Source organism: Silurus meridionalis, chromosome 17 (genome assembly GCF_014805685.1).
Source record: "Silurus meridionalis isolate SWU-2019-XX chromosome 17, ASM1480568v1, whole genome shotgun sequence".
Classification (NCBI taxonomy): Eukaryota; Metazoa; Chordata; class Actinopteri; order Siluriformes; family Siluridae; genus Silurus; species Silurus meridionalis.
Genome location: NC_060900.1, coordinates 26,110,132 through 26,127,833, shown reverse-complemented (window position 1 = coordinate 26,127,833; position 17,702 = coordinate 26,110,132). Strand labels below are relative to the sequence as shown.

Genomic DNA, 17,702 nt, shown 5'->3' with positions numbered 1-17,702 from the left:
CAGGATATATACTAGAGCATGTGTGACCTACTGTATGTACATTCGCTGTAGCTATAGAAAAAAAAACTACAATATGTGTACATTTGATATAACTGTATATTGTGAAATGAAATGAAAATGCATAACTAATTGGTTGTCTTCTGGGTTGTAGCGTATAAGTGAATTGGAGTGATGTGAACCACCTTATCCACTCCATATACGTGGATGAGGCTTCAATCTGAGCAAAAGCAGAAGATGTGGTCGAAATGTCATCGGCCAAAGAGCTACTGTGAATTTGCCAGGCCCCTTAGGCCCATACAACACACAGCATCTTCATACCTTCTTAGACACCCTCTATAGGGCTCTCATCCCTGATGATGAGAGGGGTCCATTTCGAGATGATTTACCAAAACATTGGATACTTTGGGATAATGTAAGATTCCGTCAGGCTATGGTTTCCGACCCATAACAGGATGCTGATGCAATTTCTCCCACCCTATTCCTCAACCCGATTTAGTAGTTCTATTCTGCATGGAGGTTGAAGGTCTATGATTGCCAGCCACATACATATATATATATATATATATATATATATATATATATATATATATATATATATATATATATATATATATACAGTGGAACCCGGTTATGTCGCCGGCGTAGGGGACGCCAAAAAGCATCGAGATAACCGATGATCCAGATAAACGAAAACCAATATGGTGGCAATATATTAACATGCTTGAAATCTTTTTATGTACATGATGTGCGTTAATAAATGAGAATGTACATGCCCGTATTTTTAAAGTTTTTTTTACCAACAGCGATTTTTTTTGCTGAAGGCATGCTATAAAAATGTACATACATGTTTGTTTACACCAAAAGGCATATGTGCACCAACTAACTGCAGAGATTTACCAGTATACAACACAAACCACCGTCGATTCTCAAAACAAACCTTTATTATATTCTCCAACTTTGCAAACACAAAGATCGCTCACAAACTCACAAAAAACGTGCGGGGTGTAGTTCGTTTTTACAAAAAGCTAACCAGTGTCAACATAAAATTCTCGAGCCATTTCACTCTGACACACAGCTCTGAAAATTCTCCTACACCTGTAGCATCTGTAAGGCTTGATTTTTCCGCCACTTCCGCGAGTTCTTCTGCGGCTGCACAGTGCCGTCTCACTACCGTATATTTGCGTATATAAGACGCACCCTGGGTGAGGGGTATGTAAAACTTTCTATAAGACGCGTCTTATATACGGCAAAATACGGTAGTGAGATGGTGACGTGGCAAAAGCCGGCGATTGGTCATGGGGATCGAGATAACCGACGTTAAGTGGCAAATTTGCCCCCCCTTGTGATCGAGATATTAGGGTTCGTCGACATAAAAGAATCGACATAACCGATAAAAAAATGCTAAGACAAAACGTCGACTTAATAGGGTTGTCGAGATAACCGAGGTCGAGATAAGTGGGTTCCACTGTATATACAGTGTTGGGCAGTAACGCGTTACCGGTAACACGTTACTTTTGACAGTAACTAACACTGTAACGCGTTACTTTTACAAATAAAACTTCGTAACCGTTACCGTGTGGTGCGTTACCCGTTACTTTTTAAATGAATGAATTGCGGCTGAAGTGTAGACTACAGTCTAACCTGTTTACAGCAGAGACGCATTGTAAGATTGGTGGATTACTGGATTACTCTCTGTATATACGAAGAAGACGCACTGTGGGCGTGTCTCCGCTTATTCAGGTCTGTGCGGCAGTAATGGCGAGTCGAGGCGAGAGCAAGACGAGTTTCTCAAAGTGGAAATATGCTCATTATTTCACTTTAGTTGAGCATAAAGACAAAAACTTTTAAGTCAAATGTAAGCTGTGTCTTTCTGGTTCGAAGCTCGTATCTACTGCGATAAATAGCAACTCCAATCTGTTGAAGCTCCTCCAGGAACTCCATGCTAGAAGCTAGAAGCTAACCCGGTGTTCTGTTCTACATTGTTGATAGTTTTCATACTTCAGCTGTGAAAGGAACATGTTTAAGAGCTCAACACAACAGCAGAAGCCACTTTAGTTTTTGATTGTGAATATATTATTCAGCTTGTTTTGTTGTTTATTTCAGAAATCCTTGTGATATATTCAGTTTGTGCTGCTCTGACTTTAATAAAATAGTGTTTAAAAATGACTTTGTGTTTAAGTCAGTTTTGTGTTTGTAGACCATAACGCATAAAAGGGCATTCATGGGAACATTAAAGAACTTTCTTCAAAAAGTAACTAAAAAGTTACTTTTAACAGTAACGTATTACTTTTTGGTGTAATTAATCAACAAAGTAACTTAGTTACTTTTTGAACAAAGTAACGAGTAACTGAAACTAGTTACTATTTTTTAGTAACGAGCACAACACTGTATATATATTTTAGAGTGTTCTTTCTTTGAAGTATTAATTTTGACACCTGTCTAAAAAAATTCACAAAACTGTATATAATTTAAACTGTATTTATAAATTATTGGCAGTTTAGATTTTTTTCTGTGATTTCCGATTTATGGTTGGTGTGGGTTTTCTCTCTCTCTCTCTCTCTTTTCACTTCCTCTTTGTCCTTATGGCTGACAGCCTCTCTCTCTCTCTCTCTCTCTCTCTCTCTCACTCTCTCTCTCTTTTCTCTTTTCACTTCCTCTTTCTCCTTCTTTTGCCTCTCTCTCTCTCTCTCTCTCTCTCTCTCTCTCTCTCAATCACACACACACACACAGAGAGAGAGAGAGAGAGAGAGAGAGAGATGGGCAGTGCTTTAGGAGGAAACAAAACCAAAAGGTAACTGAAGCGATGTAAGCAAATTGATCTCCCCCTCTCAGCAGCATCTTTATTAAACTTCTGATTTCCACCGAGTCCCCAGTTAGATTCGATCAGAATTAATGGCACCCCACCGCGTACTGTAACGGGCAGGTAAGAGAGGCGCGCGCACCCTCTCTGCTCCCGGAGTGTCACCTGTCAGAGAGATGTCGGAGGGCGCGCGCACTCTGCCGGTGTTCCGGCGCTTCACCTATTCGGTGGGGCACGTGCTGAACGACCTGTGCGCCTCCATGTGGTTCACCTACCTGCTGCTGTACTACCAGTCGGTGCTCAGTTTCCGGGACTCCAGCGCCGGGCTGCTGCTGCTGTTCGGTCAGATCGCGGACGGAATCGCGACGCCGCTGGTCGGCTATGAATCGGACCGGACCCGAGGATGCGGCTCGTACGGGAAACGCAAGTCGTGGCATTTAGTCGGTAGGATATCTATCTATCTATCTATCTATCTATCTATCTATCTATCTATCTATCTATCTATCTATCTATCTATCTATCTATCTCTCTATCTATCTGTCTGTCTGTCTGTCTGTCTGTCTGTTTCTCTGAGACCCTAGAGTTCTCTTGCTCAGATCCCCCCCTCAGAGAACCAGGGATTAGTCCATATAACTGTAATCCCTTTTTGAGTAAAAGACAGGAGGTGGAGCTGGAGGTAGCAGAGCTGAAGATGTTGAGGTTTTCGTTGGGAGTGATGATCATGGACAGGATTAGAAATGAGTTTATTAGAGGGACAGAGCATGTAGGACGTTTTGGAGACAAGGTGAGGGAGGTGAGATTGAGATGGTTTGGACATGTGCAGAGGAGGGACATGGGGTATATCGGTAGGAGAATGCTGAGGATGGAGCCACCAGGAAGGAGGAAAAGAGGAAGGCCAAGGAGGAGGTTTATGGATGTGGTGAGGGAAGACATGCAGGTTGTTGGTTTGATAGAGGCAGATGTAGAGGACGGGGGGGTATGGAGACGGATGATCCGCTGTGGCGACTCCTAACGGGAGAAGCCGAAAGTAGAAGTTTATTCCCCCATAAGTCTCTTGAGGAAGAAACCTTAAAAGGAACTACACTCAAAAGGGAACCAATCCTCATCCCGAACCACGAATGTACATTCACAATAGTTCCATCCTTGTTGAGGTTCTCAGTTGTTTACAGTTTTTGAATCATCCCTAATATTTGAAAACTAGTAAAGTGCATTACTCAAAACAATGTGTACAAAAAGCATAAAACATTGGATTTCTTGCAAAACCCTGAATTTTTTTCCAAACGCCTCAGTTCATCCTTTAAAAGTAAGTATTTGTGTTAATGGACATCTCATTCCCATCAGAATAAAAAGTCCCTTCGTCATTGTTAACAAAATGTTAAGTCGTGTTGTCGATATGACGGCGCACAGTTTCTGCATTTCTTGATTGAAAGGCAGAATTTCTTCTGTTTGGTATCTATGAATTTCAGCAGACGTGGCAAAAGTACACACATCCTTCACTTACGTAGAAGCACAGATACTCATGTTTAAAAAACTCAGGTAAAATTAAATACTGACTATACGTTTTTACTCAAGTTAAAGTAAAGAAATTTGTGCTCTGACATGTACTTAAGTAAAAAGTAACCATTACTACGACCTGTTTTAGTGTCACACTGGTAACTGGACGCCACGCACTGTTCTAAATGTTCCTTTAATTAATACTTTCCAATTTTTTATACTCTAATCAACATGGGCATTGAGAATATTGATGCTTTATGCAAATGCATGTTAATTATTCATGAAACCAAACTCAACAGAAAACATGAAGCATGCAAAACGTCCGTGTGTTTCCACACGGACGTTTAATGAGGTGATACCGGAGAAACTGCACCTCTTATAACTTCCATACGGATTACATAATCAGAGAATATTTGTATACGATGTGAATTTGCTTGTTTATTTAAAAGTAGACTTCTCGAATTTTCTATTTATATATTTAATTATATATTTTTATATATATTTTATTTTATTTATTTTTATTTCTGTAAGGCAAGTATTTACTGACATTCAGGTCGTTTTATTTGTGTGTCTGTGAAGAGAGGAGACAGAGATGGCCGAGAGCGCCCCCTGTCTGTTTTCTTTACTTTACAAAAGCACAACGTTTTGTTGTTATTAGGAGTGTGTACAAATAAAAGTAGACCCATTACAGATTCAAATGATGTATTGCTCTTATCTGTACGATTAAAAAGACAGTAATTTATGTTCGTTTTGGCGTTATGAGGAAAAAATGCCACAAAACGCGCCGATGTGTTTGTCGACCCCCGGAAGGTTGATTGTCTGCATCATGGCGGATTTCGGTGTTGATTTGAGACTTGGCGCATCAGTAAAACAAATGTTAACTTATTAAAAATGATTTTTCGGTGGCGCTTATTTATTTATTTATTTATTATATCTAAGTAAAGAAAGGACGTCATGAGTAAACGTGTTACGCTGAAGGTTTTCCCCTTTTTTATATTTATTTATATTTTCATTAAAAACTGTCAAACAAAAATGCGCGCTGCATTGAACGTGCGTTAATAAAACCAGTGCCGTTAAAATGAATTTGCATTTTGACAGCCTTAATTGATATATTCATATATTCAAAATATTCAAATTTTGTTACGAATGTATCCAGGCAGAAGATCCACCATATAGAACACAAGCAGAGAAAAGATGATGATGATCAGGAACGTCTCTGTTCTCACTCATGTTTACATCACTGACTCCCTCTGTCTATCATATCATATCATATAAATAAAACAAAAGGACTATCCAATCAGATGTTTGTTGCCATGTAGCTTTTATTTCAATCCGACCGTCTAGTCACTGGTTCCTGTTTCTCTGAGAAAACGTTAAGTTGAAGAGTTCATTATCTCATAATGAAATGTTTTCTAATGACATGAGAAGTTTTTTATTAGTCTAAAAGGCTTACAGTTTCCCTGAAACATACTTTATATACTAAGGACTTGTTAATAAAGGCAACATAAACTGCCTTAAAAAGCAACAACACGTGAACATTGATCACTTTTATTTATAGCGCAGAGCTGTGGAGCTTCCTCAATGCTGATAGGTCAGATGGTGTTGGTCAGTGGTGGACAAAACCATGTAGTTGAGATAAAGTAGAGATGCAACCGGTAAAATGTGACTCCAGTGAATGTAAAAGTGTCCCTTTAAACGTTCACTCAAGTAAAAGTACAAAACGTAATTACCTTTAAATGTACTTAAGTATCCAAAGTACTAGGATTTATTATAACTTTTATTTATGATCATTTTTATCACAAGACTCTTTACTTAATCACCTCAGTTTATAAGAAAAGACTCGAATGTGACTCTCAGCTCACTGATCTATTAATAGAATAATATTAATGACTCAAACACTGATTGATTTTTATTACAATCATCATGAGAAATCCTTCAAACGAGGTCATGTGTGTTGTGGTGAGTTCGAGTCTGGAGTTTCTTCATCATTTATTCCTCTCTAAATGTTCTGCTTGATGTTGAACTGATGCTGAACTGTATGTTGGTGATCAGTAGATGCACAAAGCGCCGATCAGAACAAGATTAAAACAGAGCGTGCTCGATCCTGATTGGTGGATTGATGCGTGTTTGACCGGTTACGTTTTTATCCGCTCATAACTAGATTTTGATATTTCTGATCCCTTTTATTTGAGTCAAAAATAAGATATTTGACTTTGAAATGTAGTGAATTTAAAGTCTCCTTATAACGGAAATAATTTTGTTTTCATTTGCTTCCAAGCGTTTCTCAGATCAGGAATGAAATTCTCAAATCTGCCTCCACCTCCACATCATTTAGTCACTTGTGCACATCATGAAAACCAATTTCTTGTTGCTTCGGTCAAATTGCGAACACTTTGGTACATTCATTTCATTGATTGTGTACATTTTTCTGCTGTTTATGTTCATGTTGATCAAAATATATTAAACTGGTTTCACCTGAATGGTTTTTAACCCCAAAACATCTCAGCATCAGTTCATTGAATGCAAAATGTGTAAACCAATTGTCAAAATCTGTCAGTCTTAAATTTATATAAAAATGTTTGTAACTGTTTCTTGAATTGACAGATTGTGCAGATGAATCTGGAATTTCACTAATAGAGGGACGTGTACAGCATCAGATCAACCTACGATCAACTAGTTCTATAAAATAGGTCAAAGGGGGATCTTGTGAACCTGCAATTAGAGAGCGAACACAGTCAGAGCGAAACACAGAATTACAATTTCTGATGAACAACCAGGAAACGAACGAACACTAATACAGTACAGTAAAAGAATGAATCCTGTTCGGTCTCTTGCAATCAATATGCTGAAATTCATAGATACCAAAAAGAAGAAATTCAGCTTTTTGCATTTTTAATCACTGTAACCCAAACCATAGTTTCTATCAAGAAATACTGAAACTGTGCAGCTTCATATTGAGAACACGAGTCAACATTTTGATGATTTTGTTCGTGAACAATGACGAAGGGACTTTTCATTCTGTTTGGAATAAGATGCTCTTTAACACAAAGACTTACTTTTAAAAGATGAACTGAGGATTTTGATAAAAAGTTCAGGCTTTTGCAAGAAATCCAATGTTTTGTGCTGTTTGTACAAATTGCCTTGGAAAAAAAAGCACTTACTGGTTTGCAAATATTGAGGATGATTCAATCGACGCTCCAGAAAAACTGTAAGTACAGTGACGAATTACATTTACTTCCCTACTGCCCACTGCTGGTGTTGATTCGTTTCTCGAGCTGCATCTCTGAACGTACAGCTGCGAATACAGACACCGCACACATCTGCAGCGAGTTGACACGTTAGTCATCCTGAGTATTTCCGCTGATATTTTAGAAAGTCTATGTATAAACAAGGAGCATGTGTGAACACGAAGATGGCTTCGTTTCGCTTTTGGGTTTGATTTTAGTCGGTGGTGGTATTGTTCTTAACTCAGGAACACAGGAAGCAGTTCAATTCAATTGTATATATAGTCTGATGAGAAAGCCTGGGGAAACTGTAGCAAGGAAAAAACTCTCTTAAATGGTATGAGGAAGGAACCTTGAGAGGAACCAGACTCATTATAAAATATTAAAACATTACAAACACCAGAGAGTGAGAAAAACCATGAGTAATGTCCTTTTATACAGTCAGTTGGTATTGTGGAACAAGGAGCTCCTGAGCAACTCATAAATTAGCTCAACATCTGAGATCATTATGGATTCAACACCAACTCCTCCATGCCTGAGCTTCCAGATGTTCAATGATGGATAAACAGCATATGGAAGGTTATTTTGAGTCTTAATTTAGAGGTTGTTTATCCTCAACGTCGGAAATCTTCATAAAATGGGATCTTAGTTGAGCTGGTACCTCTCAAGATGCCTCAGGATCCTTGCAGGGTCTGCATCAACTCTTTGAAGGAATCTTCATGAGGTGCACACTTTTAATGAAAAAGTACAGTTTTTGGGCAGAGTAGACAGATGGTTTGAGGGAGGAATAAAGATGGAAAAGTCGATCAATTAATCGGCAGCGAAAGGTGATTTTCGGTCATCTGCAAAAAAGATACCGATAGTTTTTCCGGCTTCCGGTCTGCTGTTACTACGAGAGCGACCTCTAGAGGCGAATCACTGATGCCACGTGCTGTTTGTTTTTAGACGTGAGACTGTGTGCTGCACGGAGAGCGCTATATTATATCTATTATTTATAATTTATTAATTAGCTAGATCGATTAATTAATAGATTCATATTTATTTCATTTAGGACCTTTTAATGATTCCGTTTTTAGTTTTAGTTTTGCAATAAAGTTTAGTTCCATTTTACACTCTGTGTTAAGGTTTTTTAATCCAGGACCAATTTTTATTATTGGTTGATCGGCAAGTACGATTGGTAAAATCCACTATTACATGTCCACCCTTGTCTTTTTTTTCAATTTAGTTCACTTATCCATGACCAAGAAGATCAAGAATTCTACACGTGTCCACCAGGAGAGCCACACTAAGGACCCCCTCATCCACTCTCACATTTGCTGATCGTTCCTCTCGTATACTTTTATACACCCTTCCCTCACTCTCCTTCTCTGAGGTAGTTACATCCCTCCTTACTCCTGACACCTCCTCCCACTGTGGGCTCTTCCAGTAAAGGGAGGATCCTTGACCCTGGAGCATAAAAAATTGTGGAATCCTGCCAACTTCCCTCAGGCAGAAGCAGCTGCTCGGATAAGCAGCGAATCGTTTCGATCTAACCAGATAAAAGTCCAGTTGACATGAATCAACTTCCCCCTGGATGACTGAGAATCCTCACAGATTTGTACATGTGGGTGGCTTCAGCACTGAAATGTCTCTACACGCCCCGGTTAGATTAATTAGGTCCGTTACACCGGTCGATATCCAGCAGTAGGATTAGGGGCAACGTCTTGTGCCAAGAAATTCAGTTGAACCCGAGCGCTATTATCCCAGCAGTGCAGACATGGATCTTACAAAACAAAGCATTCATCCTAACCGAACTACTCTCAGGTGAACATGAACCTGATTTTTTTTGTGTTTGTTTGCTTCTTTCCAGGAACCATCTGCGTGCTGCTGTCTTTCCCGTTCATCTTCAACCCGTGCGTGGGCTGCGGCGATGTGACGCCGCAGTGGGTGGGCCTCGTTTACTTCACCCCGTTCATTATCATCTTCCAGTTTGGCTGGGCCTCCACTCAGATCTCCCACCTGTCACTCATACCAGAGCTGGTGACCTGCGAACATGCCAAGGTGGAGCTCACGTCGTACAGGTTCGAGCAACGTTCACGTGACCTAAATACACTCATCTAATACAGTGGCCTCAATGACTGGAATTCAACACACGGCCTGGGGTTAGTGGGATGGTGGATATTATCGCCGTTAGGTACTGATGTGAAACATAAGGTAAAGCAAAAACGTCTTGAAATAAAAGTATTCAATTTGGACTTTTGGTTTGTTTGCCTCAAATCACGCCTCGGCCTCCGTAGTGTTGTGATACGTCATGTTCGTCACATGCTCGAGGAACAGTTTAGCGAGGAGAAATTCGATCTACATATAAATTATTGGTCGCTTTCCAAACAATAAAAGTGTAGCGCATCTACCAATGATCATATATAATTAAATCGTTTTTTACCGATGGGAATATGTTCAAAACGATGCAAAAATGCAAACTTGTATACCCGATGCACTTTATAAAATCGATGCATCACGTGCGAATCGGTGAATGTTATCATCTCTAACATATAGAGTAACAGAAAGTGCTACGGTGGCAGTTTTTGCAATGTGCATGTGACCTTCTGTTTTTGCTTCTTGTTTTTATTTAAACAATTGAAACGTGTTTGTTCCTGACCAGGTACGCATTCACTGTGCTGTCCAATATCACCGTATACTCAGTGGCCTTGCTGCTGTTTCGCTTTCAGCACCCGGCAGATCCGTCCGTCGCTGAACAGCTGAGTCACCTCGACGTCCCCATATTCAGGGTGAGAGCTTCACTGACGCACTCAAATAATCGGATTTGCTGGATTGTGTTAACGAGTGCAAAAAATCAATTCCTTTAGTTTGGAGTACAATATACACAGTACTTTCTATCCCTTTCTAGTTGCATTTGATGTTATGGGGCGTCCATATGGAACCTGTTAGATACTGATAACGATTACGTCACTGCTGATATGAACATCGTTCCCAGACCAGCTTTTAGACAAAAAAGACACAAGGCGGAGTTGGAGGTGGACGTTCAGAGTTGAAGATGCTGTGATTTTTATTGCGAGTAATGATGATGATGGACACGATAAGATATGTTTATTAGAGCGATCGAGTTTTGGAAGGATGTTTCAGAGACAAGGTGCGAAGTGAGGGACATGGGGTATATGAAGCGGTAATACAATGCTGAGGATGGAGACTCCAGACAGGAGAAAAAGAGGAAGGTCAAGGAGAAGGTTTATGGATGTGGTGAAGGAAGAACAGCAGGTGGTTAGTTTGAAAGAGGCAGATATAGAGGACAGGGGGTATGGAGACGGATGATCCGCTGTAAAATGGGAGCAGCTCTTTCTTGACGTTATAAAGCCAAAAACACACCAAAATGCCCTTCTTTCTGAAGACTGTCAGAATAAATAAACACAAGTTTAACACTGGAGACTCACAAGGAATCTCCTGAAAGAACATTGCGTTGCACGTTTGCGACAAGTCTCTATAAGCAACGGGTCAGATGTGTATTGTATTTATTTCTGAAAATCTGATTTCCACGATGCAACCCGAAATCAAATTTAACTAAATTCAATCTGTGGTCCTGTGGTGGCTTCGACATTATGAAAGTATGATAGGAAAAAAATTCCACTGGAAAAATCTATAACATGGAAAACACATGTATTTAATTTGTCTTTGTCAGTCGGATTTCCTCATTTTTTCGAGGTGTTTGCGGTGTTCTGGGTGTTTTTTCAAGATTTCACAAACATTGTTATATACGGAATAAGTTGAAGTGAAATGTAAACCTAAAATCAATTTTACATTTATTTTATAGAAAAATATATAGTTCCATTATATAAAAGAAACTATAAATAAATGAAATTATAAGGAAAAAATAAGAAAATGGGAGACAATAAAAAAAAAAAAATGGGTAAAAATATATTAGTGCTAATCTGGTAGTATGAGTTGAACAATGCTGACACACACATACACACGAAACACCACATGTAGTATTAAATGTGGAACCAGTCCCAGGTTTGTGTTTTGCAATTGACTAATATCTCACTTTGCTACATTTGCAGGACCTGGCGCTGATCGTGCTGGGCATCGGTGCCGTTTTCTCGCTCATCTTCCACCTGGGTACACGAGAACGAACGCAGCTCGAGGCTGAGGAGAGCCGACCCCTGCTGTCTCACAACAGCCTGAACTCAGCGCCGCTGCTGCAGTGGAAACACTGGCTCAAAGAGCCGTCCTTCTACCAGGTATAACCACAATTAAGCGTTCATACCCAAACTCATGCTCTATAAAGACAAACTTTGTGGACACCTGACCATACAATTGCTTTGTGCTTCTTTTTGAACATCACATTCCACAGTTAGTTTCCATCTGCTCTTACAATAACCTTCACTCTTCTCAGAAGATGTTCCACTAGATCTTTTGGAGATGTGTGCTAAGAGCTGAGAAGGTTCCTAGGGTCCAGTTAGCATAAAAAATTCATCCCAAAGTTGATCAATAGGAATTGAGCTCTATAGCAGGGGATCTTCCATTCCAACCCTTGAAAAGCATATCTTCATGGAGCTGGCTTTGAGCCATTGTCATGCTGGAACAGGTTTAGGTGTCCTAGATGAAGTCATGGGAAATTATCCAAGTATCAGGTATCCAAAGACGTCCTATACAATTGTGTGCCTTCAACTTTAGGGGAAGAACCACGTATGGCTGGAAAAGTCATGTTTTTTCAAGAAGAAATTTACTCATTGCATGGTTTCATGTCTCTTTATCTAAATAGGATCATGAAATGCAACAGTTGTAGCCCTCAATGAACTTCTGTGGAAAAGAACAGTATGAAAACACGGTCATGTGCCCTGTTAATGTTCTCTAGGATGTTTTTTTTTATCAGTGTTTCACTTGTGCTGCGTACTTTCCCAATTATTTTCAATAATTTCCGATAGAGAAAGTCATATAAAATAAATAAAATAAAGTCATATAGATTTTAGACTGTCTGAAGATAAAATATATATATCTATATTGTTATTACACAATTACACCCATGTTCATTACCCATTTTCATGCAATATATCTGAGTATGTATGTTGTATTTATTATTTTTTAAGGTCAAACTCTATAAAAAAATGTTCAGGGTGGTAATGGGCGAGGCACAAAATCAGGGTATATGCAGTTACCAATCATCAGGTCCTGCAAATCTCTGAGATGTTTATGAAGATGAATCGGCATTGGGAGATGAGTGAATTTGCTGTGTTTTGTTCCTACAGGTGGCTGCTCTGTACATGTGCACTCGCCTGATCGTCAACCTCTCTCAGACCTACATCTCCATGTACCTCATAAACTCCTTATTCCTGCCAAAGGTAAAGAACTGGCTGGAGTTACAATCCGTCCATCAATGACTTCGTTATTCTCAATGTATTCATTTTCACTGCATAAACGTATCTTTTAATTGTTCCTGTTTTTCCCAGAACTACATCGCCACCATTCCTCTGGTGCTGTACGTTAGCGGTTTGGTGTCCTCTCTGGCCATGAAGCCGATCAGCAAACGCCTCGGAGTTAACGTGAGTCGCGCACATCCACGTCAAATACACAGAAAAACATGTCCTCGGAATGAGAATCCAGGCTTCCTCTATCCTTTTACATTTCATCACGCGCCATGATTTAGCTGATGTTACAATGAAGGAGGAGGGGAAGTGTTCCCTAAGCATAACCAGAAAAGCTTTTCCGCTTAGTAACCATGACAGCTACAACCAGGAGCTTATTTGGAAGAGTAATGATCTCATCTCGTGTCTCAGAGGGATTACAGACGCATAATAACTCGCTCAAATCGAATGATTTTTCACATATCATTTATTAATATATTATCAGGTCTTTATTATTAATATTTAGATGAACATTTATGATTAATATTAGCTTTATATTAATGTGCTTATTCTAATGTGTTTAAGGGGAAAATGATTCCACATTAATTATTTATATTATTGTTTTTTTTTTTGTATGCAACAGGTGCAACCAAAAGAAAAATTTATTAAAAAAAACAGAAAAAAAAGAAAAATAACAAATTATATAATAACATATAAACATAACCTATATCATTTCATTATTTTTTTAAATAAATTAATTATTTCATTAATTCATTTATTTAAAGGCTTATTTTAATTAACCAGAAACGTATAATTGCTGATATAAAGTTTATTCATTGTTATACCGTGGATGTGTCTGAATACAGATGGTCCCTGGAGTAATGATGGTTCGACTTACGATTTTTGGATCTTGCAACGACGATAGCGATACGACAAAGTTGTACAAATATTTTACGTCGCGCATGCTCCGCCCTCCACTCCACTTTAACTTGTATATGCTGGAAAGTGACCGTGGTATAAAGAGAAGATCCACAGCTAGGTGTTACACCATTTTAATGCACTTTGTTTCACTTTGGGTGCTTATTCGACTCTGTGTCATAATAAACACTTCAGAAGAGTCACCAGTGTCAGTGCTTTGTTTTTTTTTTTGTTGTTTTTTTATGAAAATACCTCATTTACCTCAATTTAAACAGGAAAATGTTAAACTTCATTAAATGCAAATTGTACGATTTTCTCCCAGATGACTTATTTTGCTGGACTGGTGCCCATCGTGGCGTTTGGTATTTGGGCGCTGCTGGATATGAAGATGGGCGTTCGTGTGTACGGGGCTGCCGTGTTGCTAGGCGCCGGGTCTGCCGTCATTCTGGTGATGTCGCTGTCCATGACTGCCAATCTCATCGGAGATCAGACGGTAATCTGACTTTTTCTAGCCATGTGCTTCTTCCCCACACTGTTACCACAAAGTTGGAGGTAAACAACTCTATCAGACGTCTACGGATGCAGTAGAATAGGATTTTTTTTCTCTTCACTTGGACCCAAACCTGTTCCAGCATGACCATGCAAACCCTGTGCACAAGCACCATAAAGATATGCTTTACATGGGTTGGAGTGGAAGATCTTCTGCTACAGAGCACTGACCTTAACCCTAATTCACCTCAGGCTTCCTCACCTCACCTACGTTAGTACCTGGCTGAATGAATCTCCACAAATCTCCACAACAACACTGCTAAAATCTAGTGAAGCATCTTCCCAGAAGAGTGGAGGTTATTATAATAGAAAACGGGGAACTACATGTGAAATGAGATGCTCAAAACGCACATACCAACCATACGCTCAGGTGTCTTCAAACATTTGTACATATACCTTATCTGGTGTCTATTGAAAGGTTGAAATCTTGAAAATCTTTGTATCAGTTTTTACCACAAAGTATACATGAGGAATTAAAGAAACCAAAATTCTATGTTTAATTGTCATTATTATTATTGAAGAGTTTAGTCAGACATTAGCAAGACTGCTTACAGCAACTTTAATTGTTTATTCTGTATCTGTTTATTTTTTCTCTCCTGACAGCAAAGTGGCGCGTTTGTGTACGGAGCCATGAGCTTCACAGACAAGGTGGCCAACGGTCTTGCTGTAATGATCATCCAGAGCCTGTACCCCTGTCAGTAAGTGGTCCACAGTGTATATATTGAAATTCATAAATTCAGCGTATATTGACACCGATGTGAGGAAACGATAACACAGAGGCTGAATTCACACGATGGATAAATGTCTTTGAATTATCACTGTATGCAGTGGTTTGGGATCTTAGGTTCTCTCTTTGGTCTTTCTGAACATTTGTGTGTATGTGTGAAGTTAATGTTTATGACATTTTACCAGACTTTTGTCTCAATGTTGTCTGCTTTCTACATACAGAAGTCTGGCTTGCTGCTCCGACTGCGTTTGGTTCTACCATCACATCATGGTCGCTGTAACCGGGGGCGTCGGCATCGTCGCCGCGCTCTGCCTCTGCAGCCTGTTTGTCTGGCCAATCAAAATTCGCCGATGTGAGTTGCTAACAAGAAAAAAATCCAAGTCCAAAAGTCCAAATTCCTCAGAACAATTTTTCGATAAGAAAATGAGTTTTGCAGTCGTGTTTTTCTTCCACCATGGTTTCCATCGTATTTGTCTGCTGTCTGTTCTAGGCTGAGGATGTTTCTCCAGCAGACGGCCGTCTTGGTGAACAGGTGAGATAATAAAGCTTTAGTAAAACCTACTTTCTCATTTTTAATGATGGTTGCATGCGAAGCTCGACTGAAATCCACCAATATGACGTAGTTAAGGATGAACATGAAAAAACAGTAAAGCTACAGATATGGTTGTGGCAATGGCAAAAAAAAACATTCATACTCATAACCTCAGGCAAGGGGGAAATAAAAACTGCACTGATTGAGTGCTAAATTCACAAGAAAGATGGAGACAGACAAGCCGGCATCAGTGATGCAGACCAGCTGTAAACAAAATGCCATAATTGCACTTTAATTTGCACTTTAACTATTAAATGAGTTACTTTTTACGTTTACTTGAGTAGATTTTTAGACCTTTTACTTCACTTGTACTTGAGCGGTCCCCTGGTGGTCTAGTGGTTAGGATGCGGCGCTCTCACTGCTGTGGCCTGGGTTCGATCCCCGGTCAGGGAACCAACCCCAGCCACTCTTATAAATGATAAATGGGGAGGGTTGCGTTAGGAAAACATGTGCCAAATCAAACATGCGGATGATCCGCTGTGGCGACCCCTGATAAGAGAAGCCGAAAGAAAGTTTTACTTCACTTGTACTTAAGTTAAAATTTATTGAAAGAAAAATTACCTTTACTTGAGTATAATATTTTAATACTCTTTCCACCTTTGAGTTTGACTAAACAAATATGTTTTTCTAGACATAAAGCCGCTGCTGTAGCCTTTACTATTCAGGGTACTAACAAATAACCTGCACCTTCTGATCAAAGTAGGTAGGGGGGTCATAATAGACCAAAAGGTTACTCAGGGTCTTGTGATACAAGGAAACACATATAATTTGTTATTGAATTTGAGAAGTCCGGATTTGTGATCAGATCTCTTACAGTTTTCCTAAGTAAGAACTGGAAAAAAAAAAAGCATAAAAGGTGTAAAACACACCTGAGGAAAAAAATGGCAAAAATATACAAGTATTATCACTGTTTTTATTGTTGCTTCAATCTGAATCTCTTTAGATTTTGGTGTCATTCAACTGTTTTTAACAGATTTTACCACATTATAAGCCATTAATCCACCACTGTCTCACCACTTGTGGAATATCCCTTATTAGAAATTGCTCAGAATTTTCTTGCTGGGATTTTAGGGAACTTCTCACACAGCCTAAAGTGTTTCTCCTTCACTGTTTCCTCACAGATTGTGTGCAGGTTTGTAGCTAAATGCAGGAGAACGTCAAGAAAGTAACCATCAGCGTGTTTGGGAAAAGGTGTATGCAAGCACAAAGCTGCGAGTTTTTTCGTCGTGGAATCAATTATTCATGTCTGCACAATGAACCTAACAAATTATGAGGAAGTAAAGCGGTCTGTATTCACCGGAAACCTCCGCACATGATCACTACAAAGCAGAACTTCTTAATTGTTCCTTTTTTCTCCGGCCTTCAGATTTTTAAGAGCAGCACTGACTTTTTTTTTTTTTTTTTACGTTTTTCCGTACTTTTTTGGACTTCTGGAAGTCTTGAAGATTGGAACTTGATTTAACCTGATTGCTCAGAAGGTGTTGGTTAATTTTTTTTGTAACAATAGTGTAGATAGTAGAGCAGCTAACATTGATTATCTTGCTTGCGTAGCATCTGAAAAACAGGCTATATTAAGCAGCAAGTCAGTTCTCAAATTTGATGTGTTGGAAGCAGGAAAAATGGGTGACTGAAAGGATCTGAGCAACTTTCAAAAGAGCATCAATGACTGGCTCAAAAATGGCATGCCATGGTGGTGTTCTCGGTACGCAGTGATTAATACCGAACAAAAGTGATCCAAGGAAGTACAACATTAATGCTTTGACCTGGCATCCAAATTCCCAAGACCTCGATCTGATAGAGACATCTGTGGGACATGCTGAAGAAAAATAATCCAATCCATGACTAACAGGACATAAAGGCTACTGCTACTACTACTAACATCTCAGTGTGAGATACACTATATAGACAAAATTTTGTGGACACCTGAACAATACATTCGTATGTGCTTTTTGAACATGACATTCCACATTTAGTGAATGTGAAGGAAAAATGTCATGGTACCACATGCAAAGAAAAAATTGTGTACCTTTAACATAAGACTGAAAATGTCAGGTGTTCTAGA

The 17,702-nt window shown here is 39.2% G+C and overlaps 1 protein-coding gene across 2 annotated transcripts; it reads left to right on the top strand.

The window, feature by feature from the left end:
- The first annotated feature begins 2,761 nt into the window (after window positions 1–2,761).
- On the top strand, window positions 2,762–17,374 carry mfsd12b (major facilitator superfamily domain containing 12b). 2 transcript variants are annotated; one of them, XM_046870944.1, is made up of 11 exons: window positions 2,762–3,244; window positions 9,368–9,578; window positions 10,160–10,286; window positions 11,571–11,750; window positions 12,759–12,851; window positions 12,960–13,052; window positions 14,095–14,265; window positions 14,925–15,019; window positions 15,270–15,400; window positions 15,539–15,580; window positions 16,762–17,374. In XM_046870944.1, the coding sequence occupies exons 1-10, from the start codon at window positions 2,977–2,979 to the stop codon at window positions 15,541–15,543; spliced, it is 1,374 nt and encodes a 457-aa protein (XP_046726900.1). In that variant the 5' UTR covers window positions 2,762–2,976; the 3' UTR covers window positions 15,544–15,580; window positions 16,762–17,374. The 2 variants fall into 2 exon arrangements, with proteins under 2 accessions (XP_046726900.1, XP_046726901.1); XM_046870945.1 differs by lacking the exons at window positions 14,095–14,265; window positions 14,925–15,019; window positions 15,270–15,400; window positions 15,539–15,580; window positions 16,762–17,374 and adding an exon at window positions 13,721–14,082.
- Window positions 17,375–17,702: the final 328 nt, after the last annotated feature.